Genomic DNA, 20424 nt, shown 5'->3' with positions numbered 1-20424 from the left:
TGACTACAGTCCTTAGCACGTTTTTATGTTTTCACTAAGCTTTATACACCAAGGATGAAGTTCGCCATAAAAAAATACTTGTCTCTGCCGAGATTCGAACCCGCATATCCCGATTGGTGGTCAAGCGTGTTAACCATTAACATCGCCAGGCCGTCTTCACAAAGCGTACTACGGGATGGGTTTTACCAAACAAGGCGTTGACGTCACGAGTCCACTCCTTCCATCTTTAGTTCCCTCTGAAAACATGGTTAACATAAGTGCTGTAATTGGCTAGCCCGTCTGACTGGCAACCGGGATAACCGAGTTATAATCCCGGATAAGCCAAATATTTTTTAAATGGCGACTTCATCCTTGGTACATATAACTTTGCACCCATGCGCGAGACTGCGTAAGAAGTGCATGAAGTTTCATGCAGTGCTTTTTATTTATTCTTTCTTAGCTTTAGCTATTCTTTCCATTGTTCTTTAATGTCTTACTTCAAATGAATCTAAGTATAGAGCGCATTACTTTTATTTATTAGTATATTATGAAGGTCCAAGTGCTAAGAGTTGGGCGAAATCTTTTTCCTGACCACGTTTTCTTTCCTTTTTTTCTCTCGCTAGGCAAAAAATATATGCCCTTTCTGGTCATTCTTCAGCGAACGAAGAGATGGTAGTTTCCCGAGCAAATTTTTCGAACTCCAGATGGTATATGGGAGTTGAGTCGTTCTTTTCTCTTTGAAGGTCTCCCTCCTCCCCTGAGCACAGGTTGTTTCTTTTTCCCGATGGGTGGGGACTGTGAAGTGTCTTGCTTTTTTCCTCTCCTCTCTTCGCTCTTTCCGGCAAGATGCCTTCCTTTTTTTTTTGGGACAATTTTTCCTATAATGCTGCCTCTAACGCGCCGTGTCCTCTGACTCGAAACCATGATGTTCCGTTGTAGCGACGCATCACGCCCATGTTCTCGATCTCTGCCATTGAAGCTTACTTTTTGTTATCTGGAAAGATCCCCGAACAGTAAATACCACTTTCGCCTTTGAATTCAAAGCTTTTTGCAACTCTTTACACGTTCTATACCGTTGCGTTCTCACTTGCCCTACACGTGTATTTTTTCTGTTTTATGGGAATGTGAGTCATGCTTTCAATCTAATTTTAAAGCGTTTTTGGGATCGGGTTGGTAAACCTACCTAATTGTCAAACTGAAAATAAATCAACTTATTTAAGTTTCACGGATTTAAAATTATAGCGGTGCACATCTATAGTGTGCTACAGTCATTATTAATGTGATCGGGAATATTTAAACTCCTTTTTTGGTTTAAACTTCTTTATAATCAACGTTATGCATGTGAAATGAATGATTCAAATGTATTTCAAAATTCTCTCTGATATTTTATGAATGGATTAGTGTATATAGTATACAAACTAATTCATTCATAAAATGCAATGTATACCCCTTGCAACAGCTCCTATCAGGAAATAAGAACGAACTTAACAATCACATGAGGACTTTATTAGAATAATGTCTTGTGTTTCTTTGCAGTAAGTTCCTGTCGGTAATGACCACGGCGGTCACTTATACTAAATCGGCCTTTCGGTCAAGAGAACATGCATTACAGGAACTCATTCATGCCATGAAAATTTTCAATCCTCATGGATATCCAAATATAAGGAAATATGAAGATTTTATTTCGCATTGGTAAACTGTTTATTTGTTAAATGCTTATTAAAACTTTAAGACAATTGCTACTCACTTTCAGCCATTTAAAATAATTGCGCTTGAGAAATGTCATAGAAAGCATTGATTCCTCTCGTTCGGTCTTTTTCGTGACAGATTACTCGTTTGAAACTTGCGCTATCACTTCGAAATTTTTAGGGTATATAAAATAAACATGTCTCAACATTTACCTGTATCTTAACTTCAAATATTTTACTGTGGTATTTTCTCAGATTCAAACTCTTAATATTTGAGGTATGTAAAAATATTGATTGAGGTCTACTCAATATATGCAGGAAATTTCAAGATAAGAGTCGCGGTTTCAAAGGAGTAACTTGTCGAGAAAAAAATAAAACATTCACAATGAATATAAAAGAAATTTTGGTAAATTTTCTGTGAGTCGTAGCAATTAAAATTTTGCTTTCTCTCCTTTTCATGTGCACAATTGGAGAGTATATAAAAGCTACCCCCGTGTAAGCACTCGCTTGTAAATCAAAAATGAACTGTTTCTGTATCTTATTCGCTCGCTGAAGATCGGGGAAATAGTAACGTCGCATGCTGTGCAAATAGGTTTGACGAACATTAGGTGACATCGAAAATTATTCGAGCCCCTTTCCGGTATAAGTGCTTCGATGCTTCACTGCTGGTACTTCAGAAATAAGTAGATAACAATCATATTTTATTATTAATATTCCTTCTTTCATTCATGCAACGCTATAAGCGCAAATGTACTAGAACATAAGTTCATAGAGAGCGAAAGGAAGGCATAGGAACAGATAACAGAGAAATACGAGGATAACGGTGTTCAGGTAGATAGAAAAGTAGAGCTGTGCGAGTTGCATTTTTTGATCTCGAGTCGAGTATCGAGTCGAGTTGAAAACTACTCGCGAGTATCGAGCCGAGTCGAGTCGAGTATGGTAATTTCTGGAACAGGAATACTAAAATGCATGCTCCAACATAACGTAATCTGTACTCATAAATATTTTAATTTAAACCCGAATCAAATTTAGCAATTACATTTGAGATCATAACCGAATTGATGTAAAAAAGTAGTCATAGAGGGATTGTTTCTTACTCTTTTCTGGTTTAATCCAGTTTCATCGTTTTCATTTTTAGCTGAACGGATCACATCGCTGCTTGAATGTTAAAGAGCTACCTTTCTACGCGGTCGATGTGTGTCAATCTTCTTTTAGGAGGAGGGCTGCCATGTCTTTATCCTCACCATTCCTTCCGACTCTGCTTCTCGAGAAGGAAAATGTGATCCTCTGTATGTCTGTCGCCATCGATCTATTTGCCCCTCCACTGCATTCCATCGCGGAAGGAAAATTGGACCGTTTTCCGACCGATGGACTCAGCGTTCTGGGACCTAGCCTGCATTGGATTTCACTTCGTTCTTTATCTACCTGTAACACATCACGATGAAATTATCCATTTATTCGATTCCTTTTTTTTTCTTTTTTCTTAATCTTATTTATTTAATGTTCATTAATATCTTTGAGTATGCGTCTTTATTTATTTATTTATTTCCCATTTCCCCGTAAACAGCACTTTGCAGCCTTTATAACGGATTTTTCAACAACAATAACTTACAACACAAACATCCATGCCCTGGTTAGGGATCACCTACCCAGGCGGGATTCGAACCCGCGACCTACGGACTGGCAGGCGAGGACTTTACCCCACCGCCACCTGATATGCAAAATTATTTGCGAACGTTTCGATATATTTTTTTATATCTCCTTTAGGGCTTATTTACAAACATTTTTGTGCTGATTGATGTGATCGATGTGAGTCAATGACTTAAAAAAAGCTTTGTAAATAAGCTCTGTAGAAGATATGAAAAGTATATCGACACGCTGGCAAACAATTTTTCATATAATTCTTACGTTAGATCTCTGCTCCGAGGCGTTCATCGACATAACTATTTATTGATAGAGTTGACAGTCACATACTTACCACACAGAAACGCTCTGGATAGGAAAAAACCACGATCTGAGGAACGCAATTCTACGAGGTTCACGTTACATTTTCTTTTGAAAACTTCATACGAATTCAAAACACCTCTACATATCAATAATTAAAGGTGGATTACAATGTGTAAGATGTCTTTCAACTAAAATATTTTCCGTTTTGTGGTTATACGTGAAACCACAGAACTCTTTAGCATGAATAATCAATGTCGGCATTTTTTAACCTCTGTCTAACGGTGAATTATTCTTTACATCCTCAATAAAGTTATCGGAATACGTTAAATTTAAAGCATGGTTAGTAATAATCATGATAATAAAGGCGCATTTAATCATCGACTGTAAAAACTTGATAGCACTGAATGTGTTCGCTCTTTTTCTTCGGACATCATTAACCTATGTTTTGTTAACTTATGGCCTGCTGTCGTGAGGCCTCTCAGTAATTCAACCCTAAGGTTGAATTGAATAGGACCCTCACGGCAGAACTCAACCCCGCCTAAGCCAAAGGCTTACACTAGGACTTTGAACCTGGGGCTCTGTGATATGTAACTTCGAATACCACGCTCCTTTCACCAAAAAAAATAGATTTTTTTTATTTTTGATTTTTAATAAATGCGAATTGATGGTAACTATGATATTGTAGTTAAAATCGTTTTAAAAATCTTTACTTATAAGGTATGTCGAAATACTTGTATATTTTTGTTTAATTTATATACAGTTGAATTGTTTAAAAAATGTATTATTGTTAAAACCATTATAATTATCTTCCACGTATTCATGTATTAATTTAACTTTATCTTACCCATTCATAGTCCTGAAGAAACTACAAAAAAATATATTGAACCGTTGGAAAATAATATTGCATATCATTTTAAGACCTGTACTCCGAGACATTAATACGACCTTAAATAATTTTGGTCAAGAAAAATAAAAAATATTGATGAGTGAAGGGCTAGATGATGGTTCCCAAGTTAAAGCTAATTTAGCAGAATAGTGGCACGATTACAATTATTGCAAAGTTTTTGAACGCTTTATCTTTTTCTTCACCGCGGAATGCCGGCTCGGCGACACAGGCCTCAGACACATGATTCCCCCCGATGGCTACCCGTCAGTCGAAGCCGCTACTCTGTGTACTCACACCCCTTTTCCTCGAGATTTTCTCCTCGGCCCGTGCCAAGTACTTTCACCGAATCCCGGCTCCCCTCCTTCCGTATTCCAAGGGGTGGACGTGGGCTACCGCCACTCAGGGACCTACGCCAAAATCTCTCCATCGCCAAGGCAATGGCGAAATCCCGCGCGTGCCTCTGTCACATACAATCTAATTTATCTTTTCATCCTCTTATTTTACTTCAGCGTTATCATTCTTTACTTGATTCGTTTAAATATATTGCTCGAGATTTTTTCCTTCAATAAATTCAAGTTACGGTTTAGAACATGAGCCGTCAATCAGAAAATAGTACTCACTGATGTTAGAGTAAATTTGAGTTTTCATTTGTTTTAATTGCCGATGAATTTTTATTACGATCTATTACTAACCGCAGAAAAAAGCGATTATTTCTCTATTTTGACATTTTAGGATCAGCATTATCTCTCATTTTTCTTAACCATTTACAGTCCAATGTTCCCATTTGGGGACAGATTTATAAAAATTCATGAAAATCATATTTCGTATCTGTGATTACTTTTATAGATTTTGTTATGTAAATACAGTATAGAAGTATTTTTTAAAGTGAATCGCATGACTTGTGAATACGTTGGTCATTAATGATACCTTTTCAAAATTGGTTATTTTCATCACCTCTGTAGAGAGTACGTGGTTTATTCGATATTTTTCCCTACACTCGCTCTCCAGCAAGAAATGATCGTTTATTCAAAAGATCAATATATATTACATTGTTAAACTTAGTTTATTGGTCAAGTGTACATTTATTCATCAAGCAATATAAAAGTTTGTGGTTTTTCCCATTTGGGAACATGCTCGAAAACGCATTTTAAAAATGTGTTCTGTTTGAAAAAGTTTGTCTGTTTTTCGGTTTTAAAAAGTTTGTCCATAATGTCTCTTAATTAGTTGTAAAATATATGGGATATGAAAAAAATAATAAAAACCAGTTGGTTAGTTAGTCCGGTCTTTATGGGGTTAAATACAGCAAGAAATTAGCTTTAAAAAAAAGAATGAAATGCACGAATTCATTACGGATAAGGTTATAGGCTACATCATGTATCATCTCATGTCTCAATCCTGAAAATATGGACGGAACCCAACACTAATAATGCATCACCATCATTTCCGCTGGCTGAATTTCGAACATCAAGGGGAATGTTAGAAACTTAGGCAGGGTTGTGAGTTGGTTTATCTTATGATACCAAATAGTATACGACCAGTTCTCTTCTCCTAGCAACTCATCTCAATGAAGCTGAGCCTAAAAAATATGCAATTAAAGCATTTGACAACGTATTCCTGAGGATATCAATAAAACGCATAATAAAGTGTCTTCCGAATGAGGAGTAATCTATAAAATTTAAATTCAACTATATCAGATCCTTATAAAAGTGTCTCACCTCGCAAGATAATCCTTATAACATTACACCAATTCCACATCCATCTTTTATCGATTTAACTTGATATTAGAATGAGATTTTGAACCCTTTTCGGCTGGAAAATTAATGGGAAAATGAGGATAGGTACTCACTAATACCTTCTTTGACGGTCTTCTTCAATGACAACAATGCCTGATGTTGAGCGTTGATTGCTACGTATTTATACAGACAATCAAGTATAATAGCAATTCAAACCGCGTAAACTTATCGTATGAAAAAGGTGAAAAATATATTGAACTTTTAGCTGTAAATTTAAGTACCGTTCTGTAACAAGCGCGTATTGTAGGCATTGCCCTTGAGATTTTTCGGAAGTTATATGAATATCATTTTTCTTAATTTTAATTACCAAATGGAATTCCTATGCTAAATATGCTTTGCTTGCTCTTGTAAATGCGGGAGTTTTGAGCCTCGGAACACTCAAAATTATGCCACGAATTCTTATGTAATTGGAATGGTACTCTGCGGATGACTCCGTCAGTGTTTCTCTCAATGAACTTATCATCTGAAAATAATTTTTATCCTTTCTGACGGAGAATGTGTCCCAAAATGTTTATTAATGACACAATAACAAGATCCTTATACAAGGTGCTATCCTCTGTTACCATTCGAGTGCAAATTATTCCTTGTGTATGTTTCTTGTCCCTTTATGCGTGAGTGCATTTCAAACCAGATTTAATGCTGTCCCTAATGTCGACAGCATGGTAACCTCTTCTGTTAATAAATCCAAGGTTAAGTTCACACTGGGTTACTAACTCGACAAAGCTTAGGGGTGGATTAAGGTCGTTGTTTGTTCGTCACTTTCCACAGCGTCTTGGTGGAATGCAATACATCTCTACGATAATACGTCCGAGGTCTTATTTGCGTTGCTAATAGGCTTTTAGATATTCATCAATTATTTTTAAACATTGTTTGTTAAGCTGGTTAAATAAACACTTCCCTTGAAGAGACGCTGTAAAGATTACCATCTTCAGCTTATTAAAAACACTTAAGTTTCGGCAACGTGTGCCATTATCAAGGTCGCCTTGATAATGGCACAAGTTGCCGAAACCATGGTCAGTGAAAATAAAAGAGTGTGGAAACAGACAAGTGTTTTTAATAAGCTGAATATTAAAAACACTTGTCTGTCACTTGAATAAATAAGATTTCCACCTTATCACGCCGTATCATACCGTATCTTTTATTACCGTCATCTCAATTTTTCCAGAAATTCTTCGGTCTGTCGTCTTTGATCCTGAGTTACCCCGATCAAGAGCGGCGAGCATGACCCATCTCAAACCCTGCCGTCGATAGAGGCAACGTAATGCCGCACGTGATCCACCACTGTCAAACCTGACATCAACAAACAAAAATGGTATCACCTCTCAATTATTGTGACACCACGAAGGTTTTTTTTTAATCGGTGAGGGTAGAGCTCACCTTGGACTGAGCCTGAAGCGTGAGAATTTTTCCCTGGGCAATATCGCATTTGGAATATTTGTGCGTGAAGAGTAATTAAGGGGTACCTGGTAATGATTCCAGGACTCTAACAGGTTCTCACTTGCCGGCATCAATGGCGGCGGGGTAAAGTCCTTGCCCACCACATAAAGGCCGCGGTTTCGAGTCCCAACTGGGCCAATTGCCGCTATCCAGAATGAGGATTTTCGTGTACGTTTAATCGGAGGTTTTATGAAAACCCCGATGTAAATGGCCTACGGTGATATCTTCGGTGATACAGAAATGCGATAAATAAAAAAATGAATGCATAAATATATGGCCATTATGCGCTCTAGGCTGCCGCAATCACCCTATTTGTTTTCTAGCTTTGTTACACATGGGACAATTTGTCGTGTCTAGGGGGAGAGCGAAGCTTCTCCCTAGCTTCGTGCTTGGGAATGACACACGAAATTATTCCGGAGTTTTATTTTTAGGTTCTCTGAGACAAAGCGGATGCTGTCAATGAGTTCCTACCATCAAGAGCGGCGAGTTCGGCCCATCTCATGCCCTGCCGTCGGTCAAGGTCCGTTTAAAAGGACTTCCTTTACCGACCTTGCCGTCGATAGAAGCAACGTGCTGCCACCCATCGGCGATTGAATGAATCACCCAGTGGTGTGCTCGTGATGCGTTCGGCACCGTTCGAAAAATTTTCTTTCATCTCTTTGTGTGTACTTTATCCGGGTTAGAGTTAGTGTCTTGGCAGGATCTTTGGAAGAGAGATCTCTGTTCGAGGGCAGTGCAGTGCAATTTCTCTGGTGCGAGGTGTGCAGTACATGAATCAGACGAGGCTTTGCGTGTTTGGCATTTCGACGAGTGAGATGCTTCTCTTGCTTTACCGAATCTCAATATCCTGCCTCAATACTCATGCCGCACGTTTGGTTAAATGCCGTGGGTATTTAACTATAGTTCACTAACACCCGCGAATTCGTGACCCATTCCGTTAAAATGAGTAGCGTATCCAGGGCGTACCCAGGATCATAACTAGGGGGGGCAAGCCATGGGATTTATGAGATTATTTCCTTGAAAAAATAATTTTATTTTTGCTACACATCTTATACAACTATATATATCATTTTTCGTGGGTTTAAAGAAAATTTGTTGGAAACTTTCGTTTCAATTCAGTACTGATTTTGCTTACAGACTTTTGCGATATTTGCTTCTTGGGGGGGCAGCTGCCCCCTCCTGCCTCTCGTTGGGTACGCCCATGTAGCGGATACAGAAAAAACTCAAGGGGGGCGCAAAACATGTCTAAAGCCAGTGGCGTAGCCAGAGGAAGTTCGGGGGGTCTGGAACCCCCTCCTTCACCCCTAAATTATGAAAACAAAATTATTTTCCTTCATAAAAGAAAGAAAAATATTGAAAAATCACGAATTTACAAAATATTTCTTCAACAAATGAACTTAAAACCCTCAACTTAGTACCCTGTTTTTAAAAAAATTTCCCCCTTGGTTTTGGACCCACCCCCGACCGAAATTCCTGATTACGCCACTTACTTGAGCTACCTTCACTTTTGATGCAATGACAAATAATTTTGTCACATGCAAACTTTTAGAAATTTTTATTTAAACTGATAATATGCATATACCAGACAATGCCATCCTTAGATATAAAAAAGTTACAAGTGGTTCTGCAATGTTCGGTCAGGCAAGGGAGGGGGCGCGCCCCCATTATTTATCCGCCAGTGGTTAAAATGATTTTAAGCGAAAATGTAGGTACACTTAATAGAGGGGGGCGCGCCCCCATTATTTATCCGCCAGTGGTTAAAATGATTTTAAGCGAAAATGTAGGTACACTTAATAGCTTCTTCAATGTAAGAGTGGGAAGTAGGTAAATAGCATGGATTAGGAAATGATTTACAGAATGACAGATCTCACTCATGATTATTTATGTATAGAAAAATTTCCTGCTATTGAACATGATCCATGACCTATTTTGAGATATGATTCCTAAAACGGCATAAGACCACTTGGCAGTACCTCGGGATCAACTATTTTTAGTAACGAGGCTACGAAGCTGGGGTGGCCAGGTCAGCTGGTCGGCAATCACCGAGGGCCTCAAGCTTAGCGGGGCCCCACAACGCTAGCGTCAATCACTAAACGATTATGAAAAGCGTAATGAAAAATACTCATTACATGAAGCAAAGTCTTTTTGCAATTAGAAAATTCTGTGTTTTCATTAGTTCCTTTATTTACAACATACTCAGTGTAAAAATATTATGTAAAAATAAGTAAAATAAAGGTGTTCGAAGATAAAGGAGAATCTGATGCATTTTCGAAACGGTTATCCGAAAAAGTTATTTTAGACTTTTTTTTTATTTCAGTCAGTTTCTAGGAAATGATACATCAAATTGACCAAAAAACATAACATATTATAAGCTGTGAAATTCTCATTTTTATGGTATTTTTTCTTATGCAATTGCTGTTTTTTATTAACTTTTATCTAGTTTTTAAGAGCAGGAATAGCATCAAAATCAATGTTCGGGGATGCAATTTCGTAATATTTTCTGGCGGATGACCCCCGCATCCCCCGATATGGAGGGCCACATTAATATGACCCCCGGCTGAGGGCCCCCAATCACCCCAGACCGCCCGCGCTAAGAAGAGAAGTTATAACTGTAGCTTTGATGTTTTCAATAAATGAATATTTCATAAAGTAATATATTTATTCCTAGAAAAAAGTTGGAGAGGTGGCTTTGGTAGCTTCGAAGATTTATAGAGCAAGTTCTGTTAGTAAAACAATAAATTCAGGTTTTTCCCAAACCATAGCTGAATAGACTCGTGTTGTTTCTGATTTTATAACTTCATTCAGAGATGTATATGTGGCATATTCACCTTGATAATATATCGCATTAAAAAAATACATCTTTTATTTTCTTAGTGCATTAAGGAAACAAAAATGTTTGCACGGCATGGATAATTATTAAATTTGGAATGAGGAAAACTTCTTAATCTAAGCACTCCAATGGTTGTATTCAAAGCACGAAATCCAATGGTTGTATATATTTTGCATTGAATTGAGTTCATTAAAATCTTGGAGTTAATTAAAATGTTGGCTTCTCCTGATTCAATCCATTTGTTGACCATTTTCAAAAGTAGTCTTCAGTATAATTACTTCCGAAAATGAAAGAGATTGAATATCACCGATATTGCAGAGTTATCCTCAACAGATATCTTGTTGCATGATGTTTATGTCACATAGTTCATAAAGTATCTTATGCGAATTATTTAAAAAGAAATAAGTTATTGGTTAGAAAAGTTGATTATTTAGAGGACCTTTTAAATTATATCTCTGTTTATCACAATTTTTTGACGTTATTTCATAATTATTTAGAAGCTGTGTTCACATCTTTCCCGTTATTGTAGCATAAAGTCATGTTTTTCTTAATTATCCATTACAATTTGTAATTTCAGGTGAATTATCATATCTAGGTGAAAGCGATCTGAAAAAATTGTAAAATTAAAACATATGACTACTCCTCCATCTATACACAGAAGCTTTAATTTGAGTAAACTTAATTTCCAAAGGTAGGTATATGATCTCACCAATAACGTCGTATTTGCGTGTAAGATCCCGAAACCTGTTGCATTATTTAATGTTTAGTTTCTTTTTATGCATACTCTATAACGAGGGGCAATTATTGTTCTATGGTAAAAATTTCACTTGGGGTACTCCATCATCTTTTAAGGTGTAGTTAACCCTTTCTAATTCAGACCTGCTGATGGGAGAAATTAAATCTCAAAACTTCTCTTATTAAATATGTGAAAATTTTCTACCCATTCATCATTATTGTGGCAGCAACATATTTCACCGTTAAACTTTAATGCATCAAAGAACACGTAGTTTAAATCTTCCCTGAGTAGAGCATAAAATATATACATTTTTGATGTTACTCATAAGGAACATTGGGTTACAATTGGTTAAGTAAAATATCGAATACAGGAAGTTCTTCAGGAATTTCTATTTATTTATTGTTTACAAGATCTATTTTCGGGTGACCTATGGAGAATCTCTGTCCAGGTAAAGATTCCATTTTGTAATGGAATATGTGGATAAAATATATAAAACTTTAATAAGACCTATTGTCACTTATGGATGTGAATGCTGGGCGTTATCAACAGCAGAGGCGCACGCACTTAGATGTTTCGAGAGAAGGATCCTAAGGAAAATTTATGGACTCATACAAGAAAATGGAGTTTTTCGAAGACGATGGAATGAAGAACTTGACGACCTCATAGAGGGCCAAGACATTGTGAGATTTGTCAAGTCACAGAGACTCAGATCGATGGGACATTTGATAAGAATGTCAGAGGAGAGAGTGGCCAAAAGAGTTTGGGAGGGAAAATTATTCAGCGTAAAAAGAAGAGGACGTCCACGCCTAAAATGGCAAGACGGAGTGGAAGCAGACCTGGCTACTTTTGGGATAAGAGGATGGAGAAATAAGGCCATTAAGAGGGAGGAATGGAGGAAGATTGTATTGAAGGCCAAAGCTGACAAAAAGCTGTAGCGCCAAGGAAGAAGAATGGAATATGTGGATATATGGCTGTCATCCAGATACAGTACACCCAGCAAGCTTTATCGGTAAACACAAGGCAAAAAGAGGATTAAAATGTGACCCCGCTGGACAGGAATATGTGAAAGGTCCATAAAATGTACCGTCCCCTACGTCTTGGCACATATGATAAATCTGGCAGCTTGTGGCCTCAGGAAATCTGCCCGCTGCGGTGCAGTTGAAAGCCCTACCCGATGCCACCCGCGCCAATGACGGAGATCCAGGCTGACCTGCGAATGACCCGATGCTGGACTCTGCTGGTGACGTTGAACCTCCTGTCGCTGATCCGGAGCTCGAGTGCGAAAACCGTGGAGAATTTGCAAATGTAAGCACGCATGAATCAAGTATCTGCACGTACAGCGAGTCCCCTGGGCAAGAACCAACCCTCTTCAAGAATCCGCCGTTCACTATATCAATTGAACATTCAATATACTTCGTTCCGTCATTGGGGTCTGGAAATCTCCCTGAAGTTGAACAGACGAAGGTTGCTGTTGCATTAGGGTGGCCAATGAGAATGGATGATTCTCTCTCGCTTGAGTTGCTTGCCATGTTCGGTACCTCCACATCACACACCCCAGGTGAGCAAAAGCGGCTCGAATAGGGATTGCAGTGTAGATTTCCTGAGCATTTAAATGTCTTCCCGACTGCTTTACCTTCGGCCGTGCAGAGCTGAACGGTATTGCAGTCAATGCAGGAGAATCCATATTTTGCGCATGATGTATTTTTCGGCAATGCTACCGCGCTGGAAACCTGTAATGATATAATGAAGATTGTTAGGTATAATTATACGATGATATTTTTTTACCATTGGAAGAAAAAAAACTTAAATTAAATTGGAAGTAAATAAACTTAAAGTAAATAAACGGTGAAATTTAGATTAAAACGAAGATGATTATAAACCTGTGATGGGATCATGAAGATTGTAAAATGTAATTTTACGATGGGATTTTTTTACCATTGAAAGTAAATAAACTTGCAGTAACATTTAGATTAAAAAGAAGATATTAATAAATATTCATAGAATATTGTCCTTATATCAGTACTTACGCGATACCTCAAGCAATTTGATACATAACTGTCTTTCATTCGTAGTTCCCACGTTTTCCCTTCCCAACTAAAATCTCGGCTTAATGTAACCGTTTCATTAATGACATCACCCAATTCAGTCTTTCAATGGAAATGAAATTTCAATACAGTCATCCTGGGCCCAATTTCGTTTGTTATAAGATAATCTGTACTTCTTACTTCAGACATATAGTATAAGTTAGTTTTATTGTGAATAAAATCTCAATCTGTCAAACAGCCCGAGAACTATCGTATCTCTCCGATCCTATGCTTACGCCTTATCCCTTATTTTCTATATCCAACTCCTCAAAAGTAGTTACCGTAGCACCACCTACCATAATCGCTGTTGATATTCTTACGATTGAAAATTTGGTGAATTTTTACTTTCGCCTCGATTTTGAGGTCGTTTTCTTAGGCATTTAAATTGATGAAAATTAAGATAAAATGTAGTATAAATACTTGTTCTATTCCATTCCATAAGACATGAATCCCAGTGCAGTCTAAGGTAAGGTTTGGGATCGGGTGCAAAAAGACATCCATGCACTTAATAAACAAAGGAAAGCTGCGCGATTCGTCAAAAACTGCTGTGGAAGTACAGAAAGCGTAATACAGATGCTAAACGAATTAGATTGGGAGCTGCTGGAGACTCGAAGACTGCGCACAAGGCTTAGAATACTTGAGCAATTGAGAATGGATGTCTTTAAGAGTGACCCGGTGAACATAATGTTAGAACCATAGTGCATTTCCAAGTCCGACAGAAATGATAAATGAAATGAGATTTTTACCGGACGGATAGGTATGGGAATTCGTTTTTTCCCCGTACGCTAGGCGTAAAGACTTCAATGTATGCTAGGCGTAATTTCGTTTGAGCATTCTCTTTTTATGTGTGAACGGCTGGTGTCCTAACACCCCCTGCCACACACCTATTGAGGAGGCTTGTGAGATAGTATATACATAGATGTAGATGTAAGTACTTACAGTGAATACAGTCGCGGAAAGTACGATGACATGAGAAGTGAATTTGAATAGTCCCTCCATGGTTCACTCCACGGCTCCAAGCCGCTTTTTCTGTTCTGAATACTTGGTTTGTACACCTGAATGGATTGCTGATAAACTGGTCGGCAGAGGTCTTTTATACTACTCTCGCCAGACGTCACAAATATTTCCCAAATTTTTCATTGCATAATTTGGTGACATTGGAACTTGGGATTAAAAACGATTGAAATATCAATAAATTACATTCGTTGCTGAAGTGGGACGCCGTACCCCGAGTTTTGGATATTAAAAAAAACGTTTTTCTTCTGTCCCATTTCTTATTATCAAATAGTTCACCACACACTAAACGGTTTAACGTGTGCCGTTTCTCTGCGGGCGTCAATAATATAAGTTGGTGGATTTAAGTTACGATCATCCCGCATGTAATAAAAATGAATTTTTGGCATGAAGAGAAGTAAATTGATCATAACTCCTCAACTCCTTATCGCGCAAACTAAATCCACCTGACCAGCATAGCCAAAATCAAATTTTGCTGCTTAGCTTTACATTCTTTCAATGTTTCAATTATGAATTGCCTCACTATAGATTCCACTGTTAAACTTTCTTTGTTGCTGACATTTAACTTCTGCATTTATTTACGGATTTGGAATTATCTGCAAACGAACATTAATTTTCGTAATATAATTGCAGCTCTAAGTAAATATATTCAAATATACTTTGATCCACTAAAATTTAATTATTTTCAACATGTCATTTTCACTCATTTCTGCATGATGGGGACTTCTCTGCCACGAGTATAGGCGCAACATTATGTGCATAGTGGATCAATCCTTCCCCTCGACCAATTGCACACCATTTCTCCATCAGCAACCGATACGACTTGGCGCTAAGATTCTTCATAAATAATTGGCTTGAAAATCAATACGAAGTTCAACCCCTTAGGTTACTAATGGTTCCTTCATTGATGCATTGAAAATTTGTCTACAGTATAAAATTAGAACAAAAAAATCGATGCAGTATTTCCTCATGACTGTTGCACTTCATTGTTGATGGTCTACTGTGGAATAGAATTGCCCTCAATCTATGAGTACGGGTACATTCAAATAAAGCTGATGTTCAAATAATTGATTACCTTTTTTCTAATATTATTATTTTTGATAATTATGGCAAAAAATATTCTGGTATATCGGTTAGATGAAAACCTGTGGGGCTATAAAAATTATTTATTTGTACAAATTATGGGATGGATGAAAAAATTATTTTGGGACTGAGCATCGACGCTGTGAAATTTAGTGGTTGGGACACTTGTTTGAGCATGCGTTTAATTTGCTTATGTAAATCAATCTTGTATGTCTTTATTGATCGTGAATTTATTAATTTGAGGGAAAATATTCCTGAAATTATAACGTGGCCGATATCATAGATTTTCTTAGAAAATCGAACTACATGTAAGAATGAAAATATATGCCTACCTATTTGCCATATTGTATTTTGAGTTTCCTTGCATAGTTTTGGAGTTAGCAGAGGAGTTATTGTATGATTAGCTTGGGAAACTTGTATAAAAGTTAATATATAGATAATATTACATTCATATAATTCATATTTTAACCTTTATTAAGGTTAGTGATAATTGTAAATAAAATACTTATTTTCCTGTTGCCTTATGGAAACAAAAATGCTTGCAAAACGTAGATAATTATGAAATATTGCGCGAGGAAAACTTCTCACTCAAAGCAAGCCAATTTGTTTATTTCCTTTATATAATGGTTGTTTTTTTCAATACATTTGCTGTATTGAAATATAGGAATACGAGGGATCCCTCCGTTTCGAGCTACTCGTTGGCCATCCGCAATATTAAAGTGTAAATACTCCCAAAAAAGAAAAAGGTTAAATTTCACTGATAAGTTAAGATAATGTTATGTTCACAGATTGAGAAACGCGAGCGTGATTTTTTTTTTTCGCCATTTTTGTGATATCCATCCTAAAATGGCTTCAGGAATGAATTCCGACGTATTTCGTAATTATTGAAAGGCACTAATTAATCGTTAATCCTATTTGGTTCGCACAGCTTATACTTAACGAATACAGTTTCTTCTCCTGACCTTCCTTAAACACTACATTCTTATACTTAACAACAAGTATTGATGGCACATGCTTTGAACTACAGATGCTGCATGTAAGAAAATAAAAACTACTTTTAAAATTAAAATCCTACTATAAAATTTGTTCTCACTAGCCACTGCGTATTTTTCACAGTTTTAAATTGAAAGTCCCAATATCATAGGTTAAGAATGCATCTCCTTGCCTTACAGACATAGAATTCTCATATTTCCGTACTACATTCAAAGCGAAAGGTAGTTTAACCGAAAATGGAATTTTATTGGTGAAATCCGTGAAAGAGGTACAAGTAACGCTTTTCTGATCTCCCTTTTTATGTAAATAAATTCGTTAAACTAGCTTTATGATTAATATTTCCTTTTAGATTATTATGAAAAAATTATGGAAAGCTGTGAAATAATTACTTCCTTTTACAGTAAAAAAACTGGTTTTAGGCGTTCCTTCGCGTAAACTTCTCACTATAAAATTTAATAACGTATCATTTCGCAAAATATCGTCCTCAATATTATGAAATCGTCATTTTTGAGTGTTGCACGGCTCAAGTAAATTTCAAACATGACGGAAATATATTTCTGGGGGCTTATTCATGCATTTACTGTAATCATAGTTTACACACGCATATGAAAGTTAATTTTTTATTAAGTGATATTCCATTTTCTTTCTATTATTAACTACCTACCGATTAGTGGACGCAAGCCTATTTCTTTATCAACCACCGATTAACTTACCCTTGCTTGTGGTTCGGTGGATTATATTTTGACCAAATACCGAAATTTGAGACTATTTTAACCAAAATTATGTTGGATTGGTTGATGAACGATGCGAAATCCCACCCAGATTCAACAAGGGAACTCAGATATGACTACCCAGACTTTTTTGTATAATTATTTTACTGCTACGTATCTATTAATTTAATACTAACAATAGATATAAATGAGAAAACTGTATCAAATGAGCTCAAAATTACCTCCTTTATTTAAAAATTCAACTGGTAAATATTTACTGAATTACAGAGATAGGTGATTGTATTTCTTGGAATAAAGTTGTAAGTAAAAACCAACCAAGATCATAAAAAATCCAGACCATTGAAAGACAAAAAAATTTCATAATTTGACAAACTTCTAATCGAACTTTGGATAAAAAAATGAATTCATTCTCAAAAGAGCAATTCGTCGAGTAAAATCAGAGCACAAAATTAATTAGTCGTCGTGGCCCTTGCTGTCGTGTTCCTTGCTGTCATCTTCTTGGGAGTGACGATCGTCTTCGCCATTTGCAGGGCAGTCTGATTCCCTTCGTTTGACGCACTTCTTCTTTCGTGAGCTGTAAAATCTTCCTCTTTTGCATGTGAAGCTGATGGCTACATAATTATCTCTGCCTGCCTTTGGTGCACAATAATAGTACTTCCTACAGTTGGTTGGATGTGGAAACAAGCCTCTTGAAGGACACACGAATGGTGGTGGAGTGGTTGTAGTCGGTAGTGTTGTGGAGGTTGCTGGGGCTTCAGTGGGCTCCGAGGTTGCCAGGGGTGTTGAACTGGGGGATTCACTACTTGCAAGAGCATTTGTTGTAGTTTCAAATCGCTCTGTGGTAGCTGATGGGGTAGAAGAAGCTGAAGATGGCGAGGTCTCCGTTTGTGTTACTGTGGCAGTGCTGCTGTCCTGGGGTGGTAATGTTGTGCTGCTGTCCTGGGGTGGCAATGTTGTGCTGCTGTCCTGAGGTGGCAATGTTGTGCTGCTGTCCTGAGGTGGCAATGTTGTGCCGCCGGCTGATGTACTGCTGTCCGGGTTTGAAGTTGTCGATTCAGCCCCATTCGTGGACATTTCACTCGGGTTAGAGGATGTTGGAGGAACTGATGATGGATTGATCGTCGTCGCTCCGTTTTGCTCTGTCGTCCACTGGGGTGGCAAAGTTGTGCCGCCTTCTTGAGTACTGCTCTCTGGGTTTGAAGTTGTTGATGACTCCTCTGGTCGCACTGTCGTTTCACTGGGATTAGGAGATGTTGGAGGCACAGTAGATGCTTCCCTAGTCGAAGTCTCAATCGGAGCACCCGATGGAGAAGTTGCAATGGTAGTGCTTTCTTCCGGCTTCTCTGTTTCAGTTACTTCCTCCGTGGTAAAAGCGGTGCCTGTGGTATCTGGATTTGTGGTCTCCGTCGAAACAGCTGGAGAGGTGGATTCTGGATTATTGGAACTTGATTGGTCTGCAGAGTTTGTTGTCGTATCGGGATTTGACGGAATTGTGGAAGAAATGCTTTCTGGAGTGCTGGTCGGCGCCGAGGTTGGAGTCTGTTGGCATCTCATTAGCGTTGGACTGAAGGTAGTACCTCCAGGGCATGATGGATTTATCGTAATGAATTTGCCCTCGGTGAAAGGATCCAACAAACATATATAGTATTTGCTTGAATCGAGTGGATCCATGAACCTTCCTTGTGACGGACACGAGAAAGTTGGAGCAGGAGTTGCAGTCGTTGTCGTGGTCGTTGTTGTGGTGGTTGTGGTCGGTGCTGCGGTCGGGAGCAAGCACACGCCGTAGGTGCACTCAAGTAGGCCATTCATGTTGCAGGCGAAACCGCTGGGGCACGCGACTGGATTGCCATATGGTTTCCCGTCGATGCATACCTGGAAAGTCGTGCAGTTGGCGCAATAGAATCCTTGTAGACTGCAATACTGACCGCTTACCGGTTTGGCCCAGAAAAACAGGACCTGAAAGAGTTGAATATATAGAGAGAATTAACGACTAATTATGAAAAGCAAAAGAAATTACTCAGCCTTTTATATTTGATAAAAAGTCTCTCAAGTATGACTATCAGATTTAGTTCAAATTTTGATTGGTGATTGGAAATGGATACCGATGAGGTGTAGCTTTTGTTTCAGCCTGTTTGGTTTGTTTTTGTTTCTGTTAGTTGCATAAATTTGAGGGCTTTCCTATTACTTTCCGTCGCTAATATCTCGAAAAGTATTGAGCGTTGGCGGCTGAAACAAAAACCACGTCTCATGCGTATCCGTTTGCTATTTCTCGCATGCAAAATTTTAACAAAATCTGGTGGTGACATTAGAGGGACTTTCTTTGTGGGTAGATAAAAAAAAATCTTTTATACTCTTTTGAAATTTTTTTTTAAATTATCCTTGATCCACTATCTCATAGGAATGTGCGGGGTTGAATCGCCTATTTTATGTGCAAAATTTGACGATCGCGGTGATGAAATAATTTTAGCACCTTGCGAGTGAAAATGCTTAACACGACAATAACTACATTTCCCACTGTGTGAAAATGAACCTCCGATCAAATGTTTTAAATATCAGATCGCATGAATTCACCGTTATTTTATGCTTGCAATGTCGAAAATTGCCGAAGTCTACTTACCATGATAACCGTTAGTGTCAAAATCGGCCTTGTGATATTTCCTGGAGCAGCCATTCTTATTCCTTGTGTCTCGACACCACAGGAATAAGTGATAGGAGAATCTATTCTTGCCGTTTCTCTTATACCCACAACTTGCTGAGATGGCATTTACGCAGCCTCTATAACAGTTTATGGTCTTTTTCGTGGATTGCTTGCAATAAAAATTACGTTGGAGTGACAGTTCTGCGAATCTGGATTCCTAAATGAAAGAAAAGGGCCAAAATAAGGTTTTCCGAGGGAGGAAATTTGGTTTTCCAATAATATTTCACCAATTGGCTCCTTCATGCTTTAATTATTTCGTTTAGGTAGGGTTCTTGTGAGAAACGGTGTTTATTAGCCAATTCTTTCATCTCTTTTATCTTCATTGTCACGCTGTTTGACATTCGGGCGCTTCGAAACTCACCTACTGTCTCCGAGCGGAAAATGCTCTTTTTCCGCTTTTTATCTTGTCTCTCAGTTTGGTTTACCGTCTTGGGGCGTTCTTCATTCGGCTTTATTGGTCTTTGTTTGAGCTTGTTTTCTTAGCCTCCCTTCCAAGAAACTTCATGCCTACGTAATTAGGTCTAA

At 37.9% G+C, this 20424-nt stretch overlaps 1 protein-coding gene across 1 annotated transcript; it reads right to left on the bottom strand.

Annotated features, from left to right (window-relative positions):
- Positions 1–17402: 17402 nt before the first annotated feature.
- Positions 17403–19980, bottom strand: LOC124162691 (mucin-5AC-like). The gene is made up of 2 exons (XM_046539290.1): positions 19819–19980; positions 17403–19157 (listed from the first exon to the last, which is right to left on the bottom strand). The coding sequence occupies exons 1-2, from the start codon at positions 19963–19965 to the stop codon at positions 17655–17657; spliced, it is 1650 nt and encodes a 549-aa protein (XP_046395246.1). The 5' UTR covers positions 19966–19980; the 3' UTR covers positions 17403–17654.
- Positions 19981–20424: the final 444 nt, after the last annotated feature.

Source organism: Ischnura elegans, chromosome 7 (genome assembly GCF_921293095.1).
Source record: "Ischnura elegans chromosome 7, ioIscEleg1.1, whole genome shotgun sequence".
Taxonomy (NCBI): Eukaryota; Metazoa; Arthropoda; class Insecta; order Odonata; family Coenagrionidae; genus Ischnura; species Ischnura elegans.
This window is presented reverse-complemented; position numbering and strand designations above follow the sequence as displayed.